The 25,000-nt window shown below is 42.3% G+C and overlaps 3 protein-coding genes across 3 annotated transcripts in view; 2 read left to right on the top strand and 1 right to left on the bottom strand.

The window, feature by feature from the left end:
- Window positions 1–6,838, bottom strand: part of LOC121301182 (C3 and PZP-like alpha-2-macroglobulin domain-containing protein 8) — a 33,249-nt gene extending 26,411 nt beyond the window's left edge. The window contains exons 1-2 of the mRNA XM_041230322.1: window positions 6,785–6,838; window positions 5,213–5,411 (exon numbers count right to left, since the gene is read on the bottom strand). Of these exons, the coding sequence (XP_041086256.1) occupies window positions 5,213–5,411; window positions 6,785–6,838 (253 nt within the window). The remainder of the gene's footprint in view (window positions 1–5,212; window positions 5,412–6,784) is intronic.
- Window positions 6,839–9,462: 2,624 nt separating this feature from the next.
- Window positions 9,463–11,442, top strand: zgc:101100 (uncharacterized protein LOC445169 homolog). The gene is made up of 3 exons (XM_041230321.1): window positions 9,463–9,688; window positions 10,415–10,590; window positions 10,924–11,442. The coding sequence occupies exons 1-3, from the start codon at window positions 9,517–9,519 to the stop codon at window positions 11,440–11,442; spliced, it is 867 nt and encodes a 288-aa protein (XP_041086255.1). The 5' UTR covers window positions 9,463–9,516.
- A 4,317-nt stretch (window positions 11,443–15,759) lies between these two features.
- Window positions 15,760–24,077, top strand: LOC121301258 (casein kinase I-like). The gene is made up of 3 exons (XM_041230425.1): window positions 15,760–15,886; window positions 21,995–22,568; window positions 23,870–24,077. Exons 2-3 carry the CDS (start codon window positions 22,341–22,343, stop codon window positions 23,945–23,947), a joined length of 306 nt encoding a protein of 101 aa, XP_041086359.1. The 5' UTR covers window positions 15,760–15,886; window positions 21,995–22,340; the 3' UTR covers window positions 23,948–24,077.
- The last annotated feature ends 923 nt before the right edge of the window (window positions 24,078–25,000 follow it).

Raw genomic sequence — 25,000 nt, 5'->3', positions numbered from 1 at the left:
AGGAATTCTGTTCCCAGTCCTGTTTTTAAAAGGACTGTTAAGTAGTCCTGCACAAGGCAAGGTATGGAAGGTGGATGCAGAATGTTTTGTGGCTTGGTGGCTTTTTCTTGATGTTGCTTGGTTCTAAAAACTAAAAAAAAGTTTTAGGGGGGTGGGGGGTTGAAATAGTTATGCAGGCTTGTCAGATTTCTCAGTTCAGTGATCAGGTTTGTTCAGGTAGCCTATATTTACACAGGCGTTTTTAGTTTGACCTTTCTTGTACGTCTTTGCAGTAAATGCTTGATACAGGGTGTGCAGGTCACTTGAGTCCCTTCTTGCAGTGAAATCTCTCCTACTAGAATGGGGCGCCTCTGCTGGGCCTGCCTCAGAGATTGCTAAGGATGCAGGGATCCAGGTTGCTTTTACATTTTCTGGCCAGCCATTCTATTTCTAAACTAGAACTGACTTAAGCTTATCTAAGTGGTAGACAATTCACTTATGATCTATTCTTGCACATTTGTAAACTGCTTTCTGTTATTTCCGTATTTATTTTTTATAACTACCTGTTATTAAAATGATCAGGCACCAGCAACCATGCCTGCATTAAAACTGATCTTAACTGATTCAAGGTAAATCAATTAGAGACCAACAGACTTAAGCTTTCAATTGGTTGGCTGAGTCATCTTTTCACAGGAACGTTATTGCTAGCCCCTGATCATTTTGCTAAAACATCTCGGGTAGTTCTATTGAATAGAACTGTGGATTCCACCTGCTGGTCACATGCACACATATCCAGATACTCCAAACAGGGGCTACAGCACTATGGGCATCCATACTAGTTTTCCCTCAAGAGGTCCTCTGACTTTACACTAGTTACAGAACAAATAGCCAAGTAGTAAGTAATAATACACTTTGTGTTAGCAGTCCAGGACTTTTTCTGATGATGCACGTAGAATAATCGAAGCAAACGAGTGGTAAAAACCATTTAGATCCTGCTTGAAACAAACCCTTATCTATCGTATTGCTGGCCTTCGAGGGCCTGAGTTTGAAACAACAGGGCAAAAGCACGGCTGAGCTGACTGGCAGATCAGTTACAACGTGCAGAGAAAGGGGATTTGACTGACCTGTGCTGCAGTATGACTTCAGTTGTTTGGTTTTTTTACAGGTAATTTTGCCTTCATTTTAGCAAATGCATCTCACCCCCTTTTTCACATTGATTGCACAGCACCTGCACTCTGCTATAAAGGCAATTAAACAGCATTCATTATATACAGCACCATGCGGTTAATAGCAGTGCTGACAGCAATAATTGAAAGTTTACATGTGGGGCTAACAAGGGGTAAGATAAGTGCTTTAACAATCTTGCAGTATCATTGTCAGCAAAGGCCTTTTTAACTGTTTGCACACAGGCTGATTGCTAAAATTGTTAGTGTACATTGGAACGTAGGACCATAGAAGTAGATGCTGTACCATTTACAACCTCGAGCTGATCTGCAGTTCAACTGTAGGCTCCCCCTATCCCAACTCCTCTATGCATGCCATGCTGTGCTATTGTAGGAGGCTATAGGTCCACTTTTATAAGTAGATTCTGCCCCAGTGCTGCAATATGTTACCTGCTTCAGTCTTTGGGGACAATCTGGTTATGGTTTTAATCAGCACTTCCATGTTCATTTAAAATTTGAGCTCTCCTGTCGTGATTACTCTGTGTGTATCACCAGGCTTCTTTTATGAGGTCACTGTTTGAGGAAGACCAGGCTGCTGCATGAACCTGGACTGTTTGTGACCCACAGTGGACAGGACTGGGGTCCGCTAATGTGCTGAATCAACACTTTCATTCTTCTTTTTGTTTTTGCCGTCGCTTGTGTTAAGTTCAAAACCCACGGGTAGTGCTGACGTGCTCTACTTTGCATGGATATTGCAAACCTATTGTAAATTACCCGGGGGTAGTTCCCTTTATGGATTTCCTCCCCACCCTCCACACCTTGTCCGATAGACCGCTTCTCATTTATCTAGCTACAGAGACATGCAATAACTAGTCATTTAAATAATATTTAAACTAGTCTAGATTATCCGAATGACCTAAGCAACCTTATGATAAAAAAAAAAAGTATTAAGACTTGAGATGTAAATACTCTGTAACATGGTCATTTTTTTTGTATTGTTTTTTTTTTCTATTAAAAAGAAAACAGTGGTTAATCTGTGTGTGTGTGTGTGTGTCAGCTGTTTCATTTTCTCAACCCATTAATTTATAGTGAAATGCTTATGGTAGAAAGTGGGCATTTAATAATTTGATTTGAATTCATTTTAAAGGACAAGCTGTTTTTTATTTTAAGTTTTTGTGGCTGCAGTCCCCTCTCCTGCCAGTAGAGGTGAATGGATGCTTTGTTAGGATGAGTGGTGCTGTAGGCAGGGGTCAGGTTCAAAGGGATTTGAGATTAGGCAGCCCCAGCCCTGCCTGTGGACTTAACATCTCCATGAAGCTCCATTTAGCAGGTGTGGAGGGCAGCAGTTATTTAACACATGTTTCATTAACCAGCCCCATTCTTCTTCTCAAGCAACCAACTCCCATTGACTGGCTCTCTTCACTTGTCAGGATGCATTCTGGAGGTCTGGGCTGAGACCCCACATTTTAAAGAGTAACTAACTGGAGATCAATACGGACACAATGTAGTGGAAGGGGGTTTGTAAAAGCAGGACCAAAAAAAAAAAAAAGCGTGAAGACTTCTTCATTGCCAGAATCGATCTGCGATCTTGACTCTGGGGTCAGGGAAGGGCGAGGGACACGAGCGTTCTCTGAAAGCCTTGCAGCGCGGCTCTGGCCTCATGCTGTGAGAACTTCAGCAACAGCTCCTGATCCTAATCTTAACACTCGCTGGAGAGGCATCAGGGTTTTCGCTTCTAACTTGCATGTAGACATGCTCAAGTTTGAATGTTGTTTCAAAGATAATCTTGAGGAGGTGCATTGCAGGAAGGGGGGGCAGGGTTTAGTGTAAGGTGCCCCCCTCTTTTCTCAGGCCTTTGAGGTCCATGCCACCATTGACTTGGCCAAGGGCCCTACGACGGCACCCAATAAAGCGTCCAGCCCATGCTGAGTTCATTTTACTCGCCTACCCTTCCAATTGACTCCTGCAGTGTCCCAGGAGTGACCTCTGGAGTCAAAGGTGGTCAGAGCTGATCGATTGTGTTATCATTATGAAGTCTTTATCCTTCACCCAAAACCACCTGGTACCAGCTCCTTTGCATTGTGCAAGCCCTGTTCTCCAATTAACGCCTGTTTAATCTGCTTCCTCCTTTGTCAAAGTGATCAGCCTAGGACCCCTTTCACAAGGTGCTCAAAGGTCACAGTAAAATGTGGTCATGCCAATCTCAATATATCTCATCAAACCAGACTCCCTCTTGCTGGTAGGCTATTCCTGGTGGAAAACCCTTATCTGCTGGACTCATTTTCTTTAGTTTTAAATGAGATTTTGATTATCTATATTCCTGAAGAAAGTTGTATAGCCAAAACATTTTATTCTTTCCAGATTTTTGTCTGTGAAATGAACGTTAATACTTTATTGATTGTCCATTTATTGTTTTAAATCATTTATTTCTACTTTTGGGGGGAGGATGAACATATATATTTCAAGACTAATTAAATAGATTCAGCGTCTCCTACTGAAAAAGTATATTAGATTACTTTAACTGGTCTACAGTGTGAAGTGGAGTTCTCTATCCAATACTGCTAGAGCTCTCTGCAGTGTGGAGAGTGGAGTTCTCTTTCCTATACTGCTAGAGCGCTCTGCAGTGTGAGAGTGGAGTTCTCTTTCCTATACTGCTAGAGCGCTCTGCAGTGTGGAGAGTGGAGTTCTCTTTCCTATACTGCTAGAGCGCTCTGCAGTGTGGAGAGTGGAGTTCTCTTTCCTATACTGCTAGAGCGCTCTGCAGTGTGGAGAGTGGAGTTCTCTCTATTTCAGTGTTGAGAGTGGAGTTCTCTTTCCTATACTGCTAGAGCGCTCTGCAGTGTGGAGAGTGGAGTTCTCTTTCCTATACTGCTAGAGCGCTCTGCAGTGTGGAGAGTGGAGTTCTCTTTCCTATACTGCTAGAGCGCTCTGCAGTGTGGAGAGTGGAGTTCTCTTTCCTATACTGCTCCTATACTGCTAGAGCGCTCTGCAGTGTGGAGAGTGGAGTTCTCTTTCCTATACTGCTAGAGCGCTCTGCAGTGTGGAGAGTGGAGTTCTCTTTCCTATACTGCTAGAGCGCTCTGCAGTGTGGAGAGTGGAGTTCTCTTTCCTATACTGCTAGAGCGCTCTCTGGAGCACTGCTAGAGCGCTCTGCAGTGTTGAGAGTGGAGTTCTCTTTCCTATACTACTAGAGCGCTGTATAGTTTTGAGTGGAGTCTCTTTCCTAGATCCGCTGTGTACAAAAGATTTCAATTTTTGATGAGTTAAATTAGAAGTTGGACATCTTTGCTCTCTGATGACATTAACCAGTACATAGTTGCTTCATATCCTTAGTGTAGCCTCTTGCTCGTAATGCTTGGGTAAAACACTGTAATAGGATTGTGCCTCATTTCTGTAAGAGTAGCCTGGTCCAGTTTTAACAGTAATCACAAAGGGCTGGATTGACTGAGCTCGTATAAAACAAGGCACATTTAGAGGCCATGGTGTTTTGAGGACTATTCATAAAAGTTACTGGTGTGTATTTAACTAATCTAAACAGTGTTGGATCTTAGCACCACCATCGCTGAAAGCATTCAAGAAAGACACCTCTGTTGCTTTAATGTATTTATTTCAGTAACAACGTGTAAGACTGCAGGAGATCAGGTTTCTTATTGATTTAAATGCTGGGGGGTTTAAATGCTGTTAAGACCAATTGCACAGAACATGTGATAACAGTTTTAAAACATTAAAAAGTTTTGGAAAAATAAGACGTCGTCTTTTTCATTAATTTTAATGTAGAGCTTTGAAGAAGTCACTTATTTGAATACAGTCTTTAAAAACTTAGAAATGCTCAAATAAATGAAATTATTATTTTTTTGTTTTCAAGGAGGGTCAGTTTAATGCTTAGGTAAATACATGTACGAAGCAGACAATGCCGTTCTGAGCTGTTCTACTTTTCTAACTTTGTGACAGTTTGTTTTTCATTTCAGGTAACACCCTGAAGGGAAAAAGTTCCTAAACCCACCCCCTATCAAGCTCACACACATGCCCTAAGCCTTCAAAGGCCCTTTGAATCCCTGGTGTAAAGTTGCCTGTCAGCTCCGCTCTAGCAGGCTGAATGTGCTCAGCGTGATCCTCGTCCCTCGCTGCGTCTCTCTCGTGAGCGACCGCCGCTGCTGACCCCCAGGACAATCTCCATGACACCAGCAGGTCAGAGGTGAGCTGAGCTGATCGATTTCTCCCAAATGAAGAAGTCTTTAACTCATCCAGATCCTTCCTGGCATGGGGTCCCTTAAAGAAGGGCAATTGTGAGAGGTATCGGTCACGGGTGAGGCAGGGCCCCTGTTTAGAGGCTGTGTTGGGGGATAACTGACACTGAAAAAGCTCCTTGCTGGCAGGGGCTTGTCAATACAAATTTGCACTATTGATAAGCAATTATAAAGGGCTGCTCACCACTGACACATCTGTTATCGGAGATAAACAAAACGGTCCCTTTAAAGGGCTTTGGTACAGCCCTCCACCCCTGTAGACCTCAGGGGTATTTACTTAAAAGAGGTTTGCTACACTTTCAGCGACAAACTAAAGATGGAAATACATCAAAACACACATACGTTCAATTTAATTAAAACTGTTATCAAATATAGCGAAAGGAATATCAATTGTAATTCACAAAACATTGCATCACCCCGATCCTCAGCTCTAACTACTAGGCCACACTGCCTCCCAGTCCCTCAACGCTAACTGATAGGCCACACTGCCTCCCAGTCCCTCAGCCCTAACCACTAGGCAGAACATGCAACAATTTGTATTTAATGATATCTATGTACTATAGTTGTGATACAAGCATCTATCCCCTGTTGTTATATCATTTTGGAGCACATACTGACGTGATTTAAGCAAACACCTTTTTAGTTTTGAGTTTGGTAAGCTTGTTGAGTTTCAATGCACAATGCAAAGTTGCTCAGTTTTCCTCCGCAGCACATGTGTAGAAAGGGAAAAGTAAAGAAATATGTCGCTGGGCTCCCAAACAAACCCCAAGGTGGATTGTCACAGTGGGAAAGATCAGCCAAGACATCTCTCATTTACAGGGAAACCAGAGTGTTTCAGCGCGGGGGCCGGCTCGCACAAGGAGGGGCTCTGTGTGTCCTTAATCCTCCCAGCCAACCCAGCTTTAGCCAAGAAGCAGGATGAAAGTGCCGTTGAAATAACTACTTTTTAGCAGCAAATCTCTCTAATCCTGCTAGGTAGGGAGACAAAGGACTCTCGGCACTAATCCCTCTGCTTTAAATGGGCCCAGGGATCTTGACAAAAGGCTTGGCAAATGACTTATTTTTGTTGGACACTAATATAGTTTGACAGCCAACAAAACAGGACAAAAAAAGGAGAGAAATGAGAAAGTGGTGACTACTTACTTCGGCTTATCACCAACGTTACAACGTGTTAGATGCTGTGCAGAGTTATCAAGACGCAATATCAATCATCGCCATGTAATTTCGCTGCGTAGCAGGTTTTAAAAGCTGGGTTTGGATATAGTGAAAGAAGTTTGTGGAAACCCTTCACAGCACTTCATTGCAACAGCAACACAGTTCACGGATTGTGGTCCTCATATGGGAGCAGGCTGTCTGCAGTGCTATGTGCATTGGTTTGTTCTATTGAGTAGGTACCATTCTGCCATACCACTGCAGCGCCCCCTTGATCGGCCCTTTGCCCTTTCGCATAGAAACAATTGAAGATGAGGGATGGTGCAGACTATTGGGCTATCGGCCCAATTCAGTTTTACTGATTTTTTTGTATTTATTTTTGGTTTCAGATGTAACAGTGTTCAGCTACAAAGTTGTCATCGAAGCTTCAGTAGACCAAAAAAGCTTCACGCATTTCTTCTGCAGAAATAAAATGCACATCCACACAACTGAATCACAGCGACCAGCTATACAGCAGTCCGGATCTCCCTTTCCCCGCCTCTTCTGCTACAGTATTCTCTCCCAGTTCCGTATCAAGATGTGGAGGTGGTCAGTTTAATGCTGGCCCATGTACCCCCCCCCTCCCTTCCCTCTTCCAGCCCCCCATCACCCTGAGCTCTCTCCCTGCCTGTACTGCTTGCTGTAAAAACCCAGGATCTCCTGGTTCCAGCTAATGCTCGTGGGAAACTTAATCCATGGCTGCCGGCGTTTAAGCACAGATCTGGCAGATCTGGAATTTACATCACTAAACCCCTAAGCTGAAGGCTTTCCCTGATAGTGTACTGTACGGCTGTGAGGATGCATGGGTGCACAGACCCAAACTCAAGATACTACAGAGGCAGAGGACTGGGGGACCCTAATAAAAATGACAGTACATTCGCACAGTCATTTTACAGCTTTCCTATGTTTTCCCCCATGGCTATACTATGCATTTACCACAGTTTACCAAGGTTTGCCATGTTGTTTAATATGCTTTAGTATACCTCTCTGGGCTGTGCAATGCTATGCTTTGCCATGCTGTCACTGTGCTTTATTAGACTGTGTTATGCCTTTACTATAATAACCCTTTACAAGGGGATGCTGACAAGAGACGAATGAGACACTGGGAAATAACACAGATACTGGGGACAGTTTATAATTCATACAATCTGTGTCTTCAGAATAAAGCGCTCCCATTCCACATTTCACCATTCTATAATAACCTTATGTGGTTAATTCACTGTCCACTGTTGACAATAAATTGTGCAAATAATCTATTTTTCTGTTTAATGCCTTCACTAATTCACTGTTTTCAACATGCCGCGTTTGTTTCATGTGCCGTACCATTGAGGTGCCAGGTTATATCTAATGGCAGTACCACTGTGTCTGCCCTGGCACTACCATAGTCCCTTAATACAGAACAATGGCATTGCATTGCCACTTATCTTGAAATACTGCCTGCGTTTACGTTTACAACAAATATATAAAGAGCTTCTCAAGACGGGACAGTGGCAGCTAAGTATGGGACAATAGGAGCTGTTTGGGTATCTCTTTAGAGGAGAATTTGGGGCCAAACTAAACCCCCCCGGTTAGCAAAACAAACCCGAAGACAGAGAGAAAAAAGAAGAAGCTGGTCTGTTTTTTTTCTAATCTTCCTGGGCTGTGAGATTAGGAAGCCCCCATTGTCTTAATTGCTTTAATGTGGAATACAGCAGGGCTCTCATTAAACTTTGAGTTCTATAGGTTCAAAAACTCGGGGGGCCCCCAGCCCCCACTCACTGACCCCCCCCCTCTTCTTTATCCTCCCTAATCCAGCATAATGCCTCTCTTTCTATTGGCTAATGGTGGAGGGAAGCTGAAGTTAATGCTTCTTAAATTGCTGAGGGTGGGAAGAGTGAGGAGAGAACTTTAATCCTGGATCAGGGCATTGCTTAGTGGACTAGCTCCAAAAACTGAACGGACAACGAACTGGGAGAGGAATACAGGCAGCAGAGCCGAGAAAAAGGTACCTTTTCTTATTCCTGCTGGATAGACTATTTTAACTTTTAACACATTTTAATTTTAAATAGCAATACACTGTAACTTTTCAATATCCGTCCTTTTTTGCTAAAGTCTATTGAACATTTCTTAAGCTAACGAGATGTAGTGCATACATTATAGTACACGTATTCTTCAGTCAAAAGAGCATTCTGAACAGAATCCTATCACCACATGCACAATTGTACGTTCCTTATAGTTTGTAATGTAATTTAATCATTATAATTTTATTTATTATATTAATATATTCATTATAATACAGTATTTTGTAAATTTCCTATCCGTACTACACTGCATAATTCATATTTGTCTTTTCAAGACAGCTTCTCATACACCATAGATTAAAATAGAAAGTGAAATTAAAACGGTGTTAGTATGCTTGTAATACACGCCATATGCAATGCTGTTATATTTTCCTATTTTTGTAAGACATCAGTTCATGGTTTGTTAATACATTATTCCAGTAACAATTTGACTGGCATACTGAAGTTCCAATTATTCTGAAATCAATGAAATATAATAATAACAATTCTGAACATGCTGTTGAGTCTGTATTAAATTAATAAAGCTCATGCATCAGTATGTATTTGAAATACTGTACTGCAAGCAACAATTGTGAGTCACCCTGGTTAAAGGCATCTGCTAAGAAATAAATAATAACAATAATAATAAATAAATAAAGCATTTAGTCAGGTGGCTGGGTAGTTTGAATATTTTATTAATTATATTTGTATATATTGTATATGTTTGTCTTTATATATAATTGAATACAACTAAATTATATATAATTAAAATATAAAATAAACTTTGCATTTAACTGATCCAAGATAAACTCACCGATGTTTTATGTTTCGCCACCAGGTGTCACTGTTGTTCTAAAAAGAAGCCTGTGCTCTAGGAAACTACAGAAAAACAGCACCATGAATTCCCTTTACTACTATGGGGGAAGTGTAGGATACCCACTCCAGAATATGAACTCCTTGGCTGTAATGTGCAACTTGCACCAGCAGATGGCAGAGCAGTACCAGATAAGCCCAGCTGAAGGCCTGCCCTCATCTATTCACACCTTTTCCGTGGCAGAGAGATTGGCAGGTAAATTTCCAGTTCCTTGGAGACCATGATAATAGCACAGCAAAATGTGGTAAAGCTTATTAAAAAACAAACAAACAATGGAAAAGCACAGTAAATCACAAAGTGGTATGGCAAACATTGAACAGAAATGTGGTCCACATCTATTGGCTATGGAGGCAAAGCATACCCACTCCAAAATATGTTCATTCTAAGAATAAAACATGTGCATTTGTAACTGCGCTACATTACATCTGTGTTGTATAAGCTGTTGTAAAGCACAGCAGTGTAGGGGTGGTAAAATCATGACAAACTGTGCAAACAGCAGTAAGATCTCACGCGATTGGCACTTTAAAAATGTTTGTCGAATTGTAAAACTTATCAGAGCAGATTTATCAGCGTCTACCTTGCTTTGAGCTGGTCTAGAGAATCCTAGCTGGCAGGCACTGAACTGTCTGCCTGGTTTCCATTCAAACCATGTGAAAATAACTCTACCAGCCCTACTCTATAGAGACAGAGGGAGAAGGTGGGCATACAGTCACAGGATTTGAATGGAATGATGAAGGCCTTTTCATGCCTGCCTTTTGGGATTCTCCAGACAAGCTGAAAATCCAAAGCCTAGTGCATGCAGAGAAAAATGAGAATAACTTAATATTGGAGAAACGGAGCCCAGAGCCACTCAGAATGCATCACAACATATGCAGAGGACATGTAAAAATGAAACAATAGTGAATTGAAACCATTTTGCAGAGCTGATTCTAGAGGCGCGTTACGGGGACCAGCAGAAGCAGCGGCGAAGCAGGACGGCGTTCACTGGCCCTCAGCTAGCGGCTCTGGAGAAGGCCTTTCAGAAGACGCAGTATCCCGATGTGGTGATGAGAGAGAGGCTGGCTCTGTGCATTAGCCTTCCAGAGGCCCGCATCCAGGTAACACAAACCCACGCCGGGCCTGGCTCTGCGAAGTTAGAATGACGCATCCAGGTAACACAATGTTTGTGTGGGTCACGACTAACGTAAAGAGACATTTCTCATACTATATATATATTATATATATATATATATATAATATATATATATATATATATATTTTTATTTATATGTCATGTCGGCCCAGTTTGAGACCCCCTTCGGCTCACCTAGTAGAAGCACTGCCAGAGAGTGTGCAGGGTTTGCATTCTGCTGAGTTACTGCAGAGCGATGGATTGAGAATCGTGTTGTTTGTATTTTCAGCTCTCATTGAATATCTCGCTTCTGTTCCAGGTCTGGTTCAAGAACAGGAGAGCCAAGTTCCGCAAAGGCCAGCGTGGCATCGCCCCGAGAGAGTACACAGCCTCAGCAGAGCAGGAGGGCGGAGCCACAGCAGAGAGGGAGGGCGGAGTCACAGCAAAGAGGGAGGAGTCTGACGTGAAAACCACAGACGAGACTCCCCCAGAATCGAGGGTGTGGGACCATCCCAGCCTGGCACAGGGGGAGCGCGGCTCACATGAGCAGCCCCGCTCTGAGCTCTACACGGACAGACCCTCCTCTCCGTTCCTCCAACGCACTGCTGATCACTTGCACTTCCTGTCCACTGGTTTGCACTTCCCGCTCTCTCATTGGCAGGGTTTCCAGCAGTCGTCCTGCCCGGTCTCGGCTCTCAGTGCCCCGGGAAAAAGGACCACCTTGAGCCCTGGGACTGGAAGTACCACTCAGGACCAAACATACCAGCACTTAGACCTCAAGGTGTACCATGACACCAGAGGAGCCAAGCTGTGGGCAACGAAGCAAAAGGACTATTGATCAGACTACCCCCCCCCCCCCCCCCCCCCCCCCCCCCCCCCCAAATCTCTCATTATGAAGAATCAGCAGTAAGGCAACCAGTGATGTTTCTCCACAGTTAAACAAAACAAACCGGCAATTATCTAACATAAAAATGATTTCTCATTCCTCAAAGAAGTTTTATAAAATGCCTTCGCAATACAGCATGCTGACTCAAATTTCATTTGAACAAGTCCCTTATCAGTGACATTTTCAGGCTGAGGAACTCAATTGAAATGAACTTCTTTTTCAGTTTTGTTAATTATATTCTATTAAAACATGCGTATAAGTTAATAAGCCTCTTATATATTACGTCAGTCTTTAAGACGACCCATTGCTTTGACCTGCGTGGTTGTGGTTTCCGGCCAGCGGCCTCCAATCAGGAGGAATTCTTGCTGTGAATAACCGACTCTTGCACCATACTGTAAATACATGTGTTTTTAATAAAGATGAAAAACATTTTCTTCTCCGTTTTTTTTTTTTTTTTAATTTGGAATAATTCTTTATTGATAAGCATTTCTTCTATTATAAGAATCCGGCTGACAGCATGCCTTTCTGCAGGACGGGCAGGCGCTCAAGGCGACGGATATAATGAAGACAGCGGCTTTAACAAGGACCAGGGAGAGCAGGATAATCTCGCCTCCAGATCTCATTCCTGCGGGAGAAAGCACAGCCCAGGTTACCCGCGATACGGAGCACTGAAGCCGCGTCACATTTAAAGAGTAAATAGCGGGGTTCCGAATATATATATATTGCGTCCCCACGCGTTGCTACAGCGCTTTAAATAACCTGTCTTTTTTTTTTTAGTTTTCATTGTTTACATCCTGACAACTTTTTACACCTATAAATGCAAAGCCTGCTTCAAAGCTCGTTTCAAAATAGCCTCACTGCAGGAAGAGCAATTTTTAAAAAGCGGGTGGAAAGTTGCGAGGATGCTGAAAATACAAACGACAGGTCCGTTATTTAAACAGCTGTAGCAGCACCTGGGGACGCGTCCTGCTAGAATTTTCCGAACCCCGCTTCTCTTTAAAACCATTTCATAGCAATCCTGCCCTTATATACTTTACCACAGTGTTCCCGCAGTTTCTCCCCGTGCTTTCCAAACGGTTATACTATGCATCCAGGTTTGCAATTATTACTATTCTTCACCATGCATTGCTGGACTGCACAGTGCTTATCTGTGCTTGATTACACTTTGATATGTTTTTACTATGGGGAACTTCAATAAGGGTGATTCGCCCTTACTGACGGTAATATGAAGCCACATTTAATATTAACCTCTGTATTCAGTATTCAACCCCAAACATAAAAAACATAAAAAAGACTGAAAAGGACGGCGTACCCGTCACCTGTACCCGGACCCTCCTGCTCTCCTCACTGGGGCGCTCCGTCGCCAGGGAGGCGCAACAATAGTAATCCCCGGCATCCTCCACTGTGATAGGGGAGAGCTCCAAGGTGGACCAGCTCCGTCCCTCTCCCAGCGTCTGGTTTCCGATAGCAGAGCCCGATTCGTTGCACCGCTCCCCGCTCCAGTACAAGCTCACCCCCTGCTTAACATCAGGATGAAAGACAGCCGAGCAGGTCACCGATGCAGAGTCGCCCTCGAGCACCTCCACTTCGGAATCAGAGACGTTGACCTTAAAGTCTGGCAAGAAGATCCGGCAAAGCGGATTACCTTATTATAATGTGTTTTAGTAAGCAACAACAGACGTTTTTTTAATGTGGAATTAATGCTTTACATGATTAAAGAAATAGAAAAATGTGTTAGCTAACACGCTGTTATAACCGTAATGCACAAATCGGGCTCTCGTTTGGATTCCATGTGCTTTCTGCTATAGAAATCAGTGCAATTAAGTATGCAGACTGTCTCAGTGGTTTTATATACCTCTAAAAATGGACTGAGAGAAAAAAAGGTGACAATACACGAGCTGGCTTGATCAGGAGTTCATCGATATTAGGCAAACATCACAGCACGTATTACAGTTTACCACAGTGAACTGCATATCTTACAACGTTTTCCCATGGTTTTATTAACGGTCTACCGTACCTCTCTGAGCTTTACAATGTGTGCTACCATGGATTCACGATGCTTTATTACACTCTACTATGGGAAACTTTTAGAAGGGTCTCTGGGACGACTAAACGGGATGTCTCACTAGTCCTGCCCCCGGGCAACCCTACCTGTTACCAGTACATGGACGATGTTGCCCATGGCAGATGCAGTCTGGGTTTGCTGTTTCCTCGCCTGGCACAGATAGTGCCCGCTGTGGTGCTCTGTGGCTGAGCGCACTCTCAGGGTGGCTGTGTGGGTCCCATTGCTGGAGTGAAGGCTGTGCCCATCGGTCTGATCCAGGGATTGCTCCTCCTTGTACCAGTACAGAAGGAACGGGGAGTGACTGCAGTAAGGGGAGCTGCAGCTCAGATTAAACTCATCCCCTTGCCTCACCAGCAGCGTCTTCTGCGGAGTTTCAATGTGAGGGTCACAGTAATCCTTCCCTGTCCCTTTAAAAAAGGGAAAATGTATCAACCAGACCATTCAGCCCATCGGTGCTCGTCCAGTTCCAGTTGCAACTTGAGCAACAAACTCAAAGGGTGGCAATGATTCAGCATCAAGGCAAGTCCAGCCATTCCATCCCCTCACCAGTCTCGGCGCAAAGAAGTTTCTCCCACCCTCTGTCCCAAGTCTCTTGAAGCATTGCTTTATTTTGTCAACACCTTTTTAAAATTTTGAAAAGACTTCAAAGTTTTTTGACATATTTTTAACAATGTCATTTCATGCAGATATTGCTGTATAATTTAACGTTGTAAAGGTTTTCTGAACTCTACCATAGAGAAACTTATTTATTGCGACTTTAATAATAAGCAGTTCTTTGGAAAGGAAGATATGCCAGTGCTCATTCTTACCTTGAACGGAAGACACAAACAACCCCAGAACCTGCACAGCTACATTTAAGACCTTCATTTTCTTGTTAAACAACATGCATCACATCAACTTTTTTTCTCCCCTGTTTTAAACGGTGAGCCATGTGACTTTGAGAAAGACTGTAAATAGGTCAGATCGCAGGAGAGATTGCAGCACCCTTATCTCATAAACAACCTGCAGTTTTAAACAGTTTTCTTACAGATGCTCTGGTTTGCAGAGATGCGGGGCTTGCACAATACATTAGAATTAAATTAAGGGTTGACCCTTCACTTGTCGGATTTGTTTGTTTCAACTTCAATCAGCTTTAGGCACAATGGGTAAGACAGGCAGGCATCACCTCTGACAGGTTTGCTGATGGCAGACGGTTGTTTGGCAGGTTAGGGTTAGGGTCCCTTTATAAGGTCAGTGGGACAGTTGGGTTTTTTTTTGTGTGTTTTAATTGCTTAAGGAAAAGGTACCAGAGCCAGGTAAGAGGCACCAGAATGATTCGCAAGAAAAAAATGTAAATGTCCCTAACAAAAACTGAGCCATTCTGCCACCCTAGGGCAGTGCTTCCCAGCCCTGGTAATAGGAGCCCAATGTCTGTCTTACTGTATGTAATGTATCTGCAAGAAACTGGTTTTCTACATGCATACTAATTAAGGATGCACGTGTTTCATCCTTTAGAACAACTGAAGCTATTTTTATATGCAATGTTTATTATAGCGAACAATCACAACAATGACCTGGACAAAATAAGGGCAACACCCTTGAGTTTAAAGTGCCCCATTATTTATTGCAGAATGAGGGAATGGGGCCTCTCTCAGCATATCTGCAGGTGGTTAATATGACCCTAGCGGCTGTCAACCATGAGGACACGGTCTGATAGAAACTGCTTTTTTAAATGGCTTTGACATTGGTACAGACCACGGGTAGTTACACCAGTGTGATTAATAACCCCACACAGAGACGTCCACGCCAATGTTGTGGTGTAGCAGTGTGGATAGAAAACAATTAAACATGTGGTAAACATGACTGGACAGCAAGCCTTTCAACAGCCGCACCAACTCCACAGGTTGGGAAGCACTTCCACAAAGCTGAAGCATTTTAAACTCTCATCAATCTTAAGCTGAAATTCCCCAATATCCCTCCCTTCATTCAAACCTCTCCTCTGGGCCTACGCAAGGAATCTCGCATTTCGTCACCACCCCGCTATTCTCCAAACTACGTTACGTTGCATTCGTAAGGCAGCTCCATTGGAATCGCCGTGGTAGTTGCGCACGTTTTTTTTTTTTTTTGTTAGAACATATTCTTGAACCCAAGTACGCCAGATAATGAGCGTAGAACTGGCAGTGCTATGCAGCTGTTACGTAGCGTGCTTAACGTACCTGGTGCTGCTCGATTGGAAGCTGACAAAAAAAAAAAACACACAGCAGGAGAGGGAAGGAGGAGATGAAACCAAGAAAATATCAAAATACGAGCAAAAAATGGGGATTCACACTCAGTAATTGACGCCTGAGAGAGGTAATGGCTCCCTGTTTGTTCACAAATATGACGTTGTATACCTTTTTCCGGAAAGAAATCTGCTTTTTTTAAAAAACAAAACAAAAAAACAAACAAGGGATTTTTGTTTCTGGATTAAGGAGTTGCCCTGTTGATGTTTCTACGAGAGCAAAACAAACGTAGACTTTTTTTTTTTCCCCCCATTGAATTGCAATTCAAGCATTCGGCGCCTTGTTGTGTTGTAAAGGCGTGCGGGTTGCCGTTTCGCTTCAGGACGGGTTTATTTTACTGTCTGGAAAAGTTAATTAATATTTGATACTACATTGCCAGTTTAAACTTGTTTCAGTCGGCAGCGGCGGCAGGCCTCCTCGTTGTGTACTTCTGTTGCATAGCTTGATACAAAATTGCTAAGATCGTTTCTTGATTGTGTTTAGATACAGTCAGTCTTTCAAACTTTTAAAATGTCTTCTAAATCTTCTATAAACTAAGATGTTTTGGATACGATTTTGAAAACGAACAGAATACTTTTTTTTTTTTTGTACTTTATTTACGTAGTAAACTCTAATCAGAATTTCCAGACTCGAAAAGATAACTGTTCGCGTTTGTTTTTTATTTTTTTAATACCTGGTTTAAGCATTATTAATTCCGGTTGTGTACGTGACTGTGTAGTACGATTCGAGCTTAAACAGTGTATAGGAAATTTATTAGGCCACCGACCCATCCTGAAGCAATGCAATTTACCAACCGAAAAATACACCCACTGCAAAACCACAGACTGCTTAAAAATCTTAAACATCGTCAAATGAGTTAGTTTTATATGTATATACATGTCGTTTGTGACTACTAAAGGTAAGCAAAATGGTGAGCAGTCAAGCCATTTTGATGCAGGATATAAGTTAAGTGTGTTTGCATGACTATCTATCTATCTATCTATCTATATATTCGAGCTCAGTAGTTGTATTTTAAAAGACGTGACTGTTCACCGTGCTGCATCATCTCAGTAACTCGTGGCATTAGAAGAAGGTTATTCACTTTCTATCTGAATATAAAATAACAGATTTTTTTAAATTTTTTTATGGAGCAGGTAAATCATAATCAAAATATGATCAGCTGACAACATTTTTTTTTTTTTTTGTAACTACAAAAGCGTCTCTGCTAATGTATACAGGATGTTTTTCATATTTTAATACAGATTTACATTTTTGTGTTTTTCCAGCAACACATGTTGTATTGCACTGCAGACCTGTACAGTATTTACATTGAGTATGTGCTTTGTAGGTCTTGGGTAAGGGAATATTTAAACTGTAAACGATGACATTATTTAATATCAGTGCTACAGCACTTCAAGGTGTAGATGCTGTACACACACACACACACATTATTACTATTTTACATGTGTGTTTACCAAATGTGTTCACAGTGGCTTCTGCAGAAGCAGTTTCAGCCGCATGTTAGTTTAGTTCACACAAGGTTGATATCTGAGAGAGCTGTGACTCGGGGCGTCGGCGTGGCGTGGAGTGGATGGCAGTGCGAATGTAATTAGCTATGACGAGGATGTCTGTGGGAAAACTAGTAGAAGCGTGCGTTATCTGTGGTTTTCCTATCGGTAAATGTGACGAGAAGTTTGGATGCAAAACAGAGGTGAATAACGCAGCGAGCAATCTGTGAAGTCTGAGGACTGGTTTCTTTATTAGATCTTTGAGGGACGGCACACCTCCTTTCTCGATATACTGCACCACGTTTAAAATTGACTTAAAATGTCGTATTGCTAGGCTTTTTTCATAATGCTGTTTGCTTTCGTTATGGTCGGGGGAGGATTTGTGTTACAGGAAGCATTTATAGATACGTTCGATAATGGGCACAGAATGTTCTGGAAGAACAATGCCGGGACTCTAACACAGAATTGAACCTTCAAGAAGTTTTAAATGGGTTTAGTTTTAATGCTTGACCCTTTTTTTGTGCGTGATTTGCCTGTTCCTCAAATGTAGGATACAGTTGCCCACAGAGGCTTTTTATCAGGGATCTGTACACCACAAACACACAACAATTGCGCACTCCTATTTTTAAACTGACAATTGCAGCTGCCCATGTGAGCACAGCCTATTAAAGGTGAGCCTTTGCTTGATAACGTATTTCTTGTTGCTGCTGTATATAATGGCTTACCAAGGTCTGTGTCTCCCATTTCATGATGTAAAAATATATTTTTTTAACTATATGAACCATCTGACCACGCTAACCACCTGGGGGGGGGGGGGGGGGGGGGGGGCTTATCTGTGGCATGATAAGCTCCCGTAATGTCACAGAGCTGTGGCTCGTTGTTTTCCTCAAACCTGTGACACAGGTAAGCTGAAGAGCGACTTGCAATGTTGCCGATCGGCAAGTCAAAGCGTGTCTGGCAGAAACGATTGGGCGTGGTCACCAGAGCCAGGTTTGAATGAATCTAAGCTTGGACGTTTGATATAAATCATGGTGACCCAGTTTTTAGTAACACTTGCAATCTGCTTATAATTTCCTTGCCTTTTGCTGATGTAGGTTGTTGATGTTTTACAGGAGATAACAGCTTACACCCACCCTTTTCCTTCCATCTTTGTGGCAATCACACTGTACTGACACAGAGCAGGGAAGCAGCCAGGCATTTCAATTGAAGTAGGAAGTACATTTCTGTTACCTTCATTATCACATGTGAATTTCAGGCATGGCAATAAAGACTCCCGTGATCTATTCCTGGTTTTACTATGAGTTTAATAAGACACGCCTGTTACCTGTACACTGCGACTTAACAAGCTCATAGTTAAACCTGGAATGGCTTAAAACCGCTATGCAGCAGGAGTCTTATTTCCATCCCTGAACTTTTGAGTTTAGGCTATGGAAAGGAAATACTAAAAACATTACCCTAGTTAAGGCTAAGCTGTCTTATGAAAGATCAGTTGAGTTTTAATCTGACTGCATGGCTTGGTGAAGATGCAATCCTCTACACAGGCACTAGAACTAGATAGCAATATATCAGAACTGCATAGTAGGTGCTGTGAGTGTCTGGGGACTCTGGCTGAACTTTTAATTAGGAAGCATTGGAGTCATTTTCAAGGAGCAAACTTTCAAAGTTGATCTGCACAGAAAGCTTTCACACTTGGCTGCTGCCTAAAAGAGGCACTGCTATATTCGGAAAGAGGCCCCCGAAATAGACTGATACTAAATCTACAGCCTCAGCAATAAAATAAGTTCTCCTGTCATTTAACTGTTCACAGATACTGCTGGAATACTGAAACTTGAAATGCACAGTGCCTGCTGGCAAAAACGCCCATGTTCATAGAACAGAAGTTATAAATGACTATCAGAAATTTATCATGCAAAGAAAACCAACGTATGCGTGACGTCAAAAATAAATAACACTGTGCACACTTTCATAGGTAATTTGATGCAGTACGAAGTTTCTTTTACTCCTGAGAGATTTTTTAACTGAAATATGGTACGCTTTAGTGCAGTGTTTTGAAAGAAACTAGAAGGTAGTTTCCCTGTCTTTTGACTGAAAAACAAATAAATAAAAAAAGTGCTGACAGGCACTTCTGTAGCCTGGAAGGCAGGCTTTGAAAGCAGCTACAGGTACCTCGCGTGGAACTGCTGCCTCTGCACTGACGACTCCTCCTTCATAGATGCCTGGATTAAAAAAATAAATAAAAAATAAAAAAAAGTGACCTGTGAGTAATGCAGAGACTCATCACAGCAGTTGGATTGAACTGCATTGGCAAAGTGAAATGAAGCATGTGTTCTAAATGTTTGTACTGTACATTTCAAGCTTTCTTTTTTTTTTTTTTTTTATAGCTGGTATAACCACATTCATTCATACATGCTACTGGTGGACAAAGTAAATGGCAGAGGATGACAAAACAGCAGGTTTTTGCAGACTGTGCTGTAGTGACAATTTTTGAACTGTCCTAAATCTGCATTACTTGTGAGAATGAGAATGCACGGTATCGTTAAATTCCCAGTGATGGGGATATAGTGGAGGCGGTCGTACTGTACCTACGTCACACTTTACATTTTTCCATATATCTGAAAAAAACGCTTATTCGGTTGTATTAAGATTGTTTAGCAAAAGTTATTGGGAGTTTCAGATTGTGGGGAGTGAGGTGTCTCTCTCTGTGTGCAGCTGTCTGTGTGCGCCTGACTGTCACACTTCAGATTTTTACATCTTTAGAACACAAGGTTGTTCCACATGCTGTAAACCATATTAATGTACTTTTACTGTCATCAACTTTTCCGTCATGCTGATGCCTCTGAGTTTGCATCTACAGCTGTAGCGAGGGATTTCTATTCCTGAAATAGTTTATATAATAAGCGCTTGACATAACGCTAATCTGATAATCTGGTAGGAGTTTCGGTTCTGAAATCCAGATACTGTACATCAGCTAGACTATATCTCTGCACAATATTAAAAATGCATTAACACTGGACAGATGAGCCAGTCCACAATCTCTGCAGCAGAAAAACGTGTTCTCAATGCCGGGTTAACAATCTCCAAACCTCCCTATTGGAACCTCTGACTTACTGGCACTGAAAACCACATTGGAGATTTTCTTGGCAGCTATCGATTTGACTTCTTGGAGTTTGGGCAGCTCCGTAGATCAGCAAATATCATTTGCCCCCGGGACCTGCTTATAGATTCTCGTTTAGCACTTATAAAATATCCAGAAGGATAAATCAGGACAAATTGCATAGGCTACTTGCATAGAAACAACATCTCAAGTTAATGATGTGCTATTGACTGTGACAGAAACACAGCATAGCACTTGTGAATTGCATTATCGGGTGGAGTTAAAATCTGAGCATAGCAGTTTGATCCATTCCTGGTTCTGCTATGAGTTTAATAAAACACCTGAACTCGTTAGCTATACACTGGCTAATCAAGCTTGTAGTACAGTAAAACCTAAAATGGGTGAAACTGCTATACAGTAGGAGTCTTATTTCCATCCCTGCCTATCTGTGCAATGTTCCAGCAGTCGTGATTGATTCTGTTGTCAATACTGTAGATCTTAATAAATTTACATCATAATGATGATAGGGACATAGAATCTTGTGCATGCATCAGTTGCTTGTGAAAGCATTTCATATGCTTGTATCCCCATAAAATGTGCATGCTTCAGCTCACAGGAATATAACGGTTGGATTGTGTCTCCTTTTACTTCTTTATGACAGGTTTAAATCTTGCCTGGGTTGGCTAGTAATTACAAGTTGCTTATCTGTTGCCTGTGGGTGTGGAATTCAAATGCACTGTATGGTATCTGTGTCTCTGGATAAATGAAGCTGTCAGTGCAGTCGCAGTTATTACAGTTTTACAAAGATGTTTTTCTTGCCACTTCGCTCCCTCGGAGTATGTGGAGAATTGCTAGTCTGCTGTGATTTCCACCAACAGCCTCTTTCTGTTTCAGTTGAGTAGTGTCAGAGAAACTGACTTGTAAATATAAAAATGCATAGAGGGAGAGCATAATTGATCCTTGGAAATAACATTTACAAACCATCGTGCTGGGTTGAGGTGACTTGGTTGCATTATTAGCAGCACACGTGTTCAGATATTTCTGTGGGGTTTTCAGGGGTGGTTTAAAAACCATCTGAAGAACTATGCTATCTTCAGATGGTTTTTAAATTATTTATTGCTTGCATAATTAAGTATAGTGTCTTTTTTTTTAAATAGTCTACACCATTAATGTAATTTAATCATTCTGGCAGTGTTGTGTTTTTTTTTTCTGGTTTATCTTCATAAGTTATCCCTTTGCAAATTTATTTTCAGAAAGCTCAATAAAACGTCCAGCAGGTACACAGCTACTGTACATATATACCAGAATACACACCTGGCTAAATGCATGATCAAAATGCCTCAATCTGTTCTTGCAGTTCGGTGATTCGGAAAATTCCATAGTGATGTAAAACTAATCTAGTATGGGATGTGGAGATCAGGAATGCACAGCGATAACAAACAAGAAAACTGCAGACTCAAACACTGTGTCCTCCAACTGACAAATCTGAGAACAGTCCCGCATCTGCCTTCTGTGTTCAAGAGGCTTTGAGAGGGTTACTGATCCACTGTGCATTACTTACTGTTCTCTCTTTTTTTTATTCATTTTCCTTCTACAGTTTTCCATCAAAGGGAATTCCAGCAGAGGATCGCCGCTTGCAACTGCACCCCGTAGTTTAAAATGAAGAATGCCTGCACTACCAAAGAGTGACCAGGAGGAGGTGATGATGGGAGCAGGAAGGAGCTGCCAGGGGGCGCTGTGGTTCCATTAGCGACGTGGCGCCGGGCTGAGATGTTGTGCTGAAAAAGAAACAAGGCCAAGAACCTCAACCAGAACTGCTCTATCAAAGAAAAGCTTTTTATTTTTAAATTTGTTTTGTTTGTTTGCTCTCTCCCTCCCCCTCAGTTTCGTCGGATTTGTATGGCAGCGGTGTAACCGTGGAGAGGCCAGGGTATCACAAGCTTATGGATTTTGATAAGAGAGGAGGGAAGGGGGAGGCTGAGGAAGGGAAAAGGATGTCCAAGATGGCGGGAGGGAGGACTGGACATGGCGGCCGGAGTTCGGGGTCTAACTCTGGGGTGCTTATGGTTGGCCCCAACTTCCGCGTCGGGAAAAAAATTGGCTGCGGCAATTTTGGAGAGCTGCGCCTCGGGAAGAATCTCTACACCAACGAGTACGTGGCCATCAAATTGGTAAGAGACCACCACCTTCTTTTTTTTTTCACCCAGTACTGTCGCACTTCAAAGTCAAGTGACCATCTAAAAGTGTTCCTAAATGTAGAGCTCATTTAACACAGGGAAGTGAAACCAGCGTTTCTTTATTCCGTCTTCTGTACCTATCAGAGTGGTATCAAACTTCTCCTCAAGTGCATGGAAGGATCACTTTGGATGTGATAAGAACCCCTAGCTTCCCTCTGTTTACTCCTGCTTGGCACAAAGCACCATTGCTTCAGTTAGAATGAATCAAGGCCAGTTTGACCCTTGTGTCTGTGGCTCTTGATTTAAAATGTACCCTCTGTTTTCTAGTTAAGCTCCCCCGTCTGTATTGAAATCCAGGCTTGGGTGGGGTGGGGGTTCGGGTCTGATACTGCCATGGTTAAAATCAATAGACTAGGAGGGCTTGGGTCACACAGGGAATTAGCTGAGTGATCTGATCTCCTCAGTCACATCACAAAATCATCACGCAATTCACTGCTTGACAGCAGCCCAGGACTGGAGGCCAGAGTTCATATAAGGATAAGCTTTAGAAAGCTGCTGCACCCAGGTCCCGACTTTCAGGACTACCTTCCATTAAGTATGCTATTTTAACAATCGGGAGATAGCAGCCTGTGTTGAATAAATAGTTCCTCCCTTACAGCTGCATGAATTGCTATTGGTAACCCTACAATCTCAGGAATGACTTCTTCATGCTCTTATCAGTTCAGGGTGCATTTACCATCCTGAATGATTTCAGTGATGTACTTAAATGCAGGGTCACCCGTTCTTGCCGATCCTCCTCGTAAATTTACATCTTCACTGCTTTGAAATGTGCCTCCTGTGCAATCCCACCGAGGAGGAGATGGGAGCCGCCAAGCTGGTAATGAGCTCCAGGCAACCGGCGATCCCCACAGCCCTCCCAGTTCACGGGAATGTTCTGTTGCAGTGCGGCTTTGGAGCTCCAAACAGACCGGAGCTTTTACACAGCAGTTAACTCCTGCTTCGTTAAGTGAGCCATTCCCAAACAGTTCCGCACATCGTTGTCAATCAGAATAGTTTGCCTGAAACAGACCCTTGAGGTACTGGAAGCATTTGCTTTGAATTTTTGTCTTTTTTTTTTAAACTGAATTTATGGCAAAAAACACAAGTGTCAAGTGTTTTGAGTTTATTGGTTTTAAAATCACAGAAGATTGTTATCGTGGCAAAGCTGGTTTCGAGAGGAAAGAAAGCTACTGTCCCTACAGCTCAAACTAATGGACCACCCGCATGCTTTCAAATCCCCTGTCTTTAATTTCCAGGAGCCAATCAAGTCCAGAGCACCACAGCTGCATTTGGAATACAGATTTTACAAGCAGCTGGGAAATTCAGGTAAGTAGCTTCAAAATACATGTATCACTTTTGCTTGCTGCCCCTTTGCTTTTTATAATGTGGTGCAAACTGTAAACCAGATTAGCCAAAGTGTCTTCATATTACTAAGCACCAGCACAATGTACAGCGCAACTATATACTGGCAGCTAAAGGAAGACTTGATCCGAGCCACCTTTCCCGTTGATTGGCAGGCTGTACAATTTGTGGGCTTTGAACTCACTCAAGTGTGTGCAACCCAAAGCTGGCTGTGTCTGTAAAAAGGAGGGACTGTGGGATTGTCTGAAGATTTTTGTGCATTCACGTATGTGTGTTCATTTTCTAGCTGAATACTTTAGCTTTCCAGTTAAAGAACAGATCAGGTGACTCTTGAGGTTTATATAAGATATGGCATAACATATACATACACTGTAGCGCTTATGCAAGCATTTACAAATTGCTGGAGCAAGTGGGCGATTTGTTAAACGCAAGCGTTCCCGAGCACAGACGCTGTGCAGGCTTTTTATTTATGGCAAACAGAACAAACTTTTTAGCATGGAAGTTGACAGAAGATGGCATATTTGCATTTTGTGATTTCCCATTGCTTTTTATAAAACGAATGCAAACCACCCTTTCCTTATCGTCTGTTTTGACCTTGGCATGAATAAATGTCAGTGCGTGCGCCTCCCCTATCAGAGTGTAGATCTACAACACGTACAATACTCTGATTCTCTTGTTGTGCAACTCCCTAATATAATATTTTTAGCTGTACACGTTTGTGAAGTTTCCGTGATAGTCTAACCTACAATAGAAAAGGTAATGTGAATTTAAAAGTGATGCAATCACCCTAATCAGGTCTCGGAGGAATGGGCCTCATGCAGCACACAGGCCTACTAGTTTACGATTTCAGTGGTATTTTTGCAACGGTGTATTTAGTTGACTGCATTCCCTTCCGAGTCCAAAGTGCACATAAGGAATCATAAACTTTTTATACTGCTATTAAGGTTAGTGGAGTATTGGACCTAGCGGTATGCATTCAAGTTTCCAAATCTACAGCTAGTGCAAAAATAAATACATTTTTAAAA

Source organism: Polyodon spathula, chromosome 27 (assembly GCF_017654505.1).
Source record: "Polyodon spathula isolate WHYD16114869_AA chromosome 27, ASM1765450v1, whole genome shotgun sequence".
In the NCBI taxonomy this organism is placed as follows: domain Eukaryota; kingdom Metazoa; phylum Chordata; class Actinopteri; order Acipenseriformes; family Polyodontidae; genus Polyodon; species Polyodon spathula.
The sequence above is the reverse complement of the archived record's forward strand: the minus strand, read 5'-3'. Positions and strand labels throughout refer to the sequence as shown.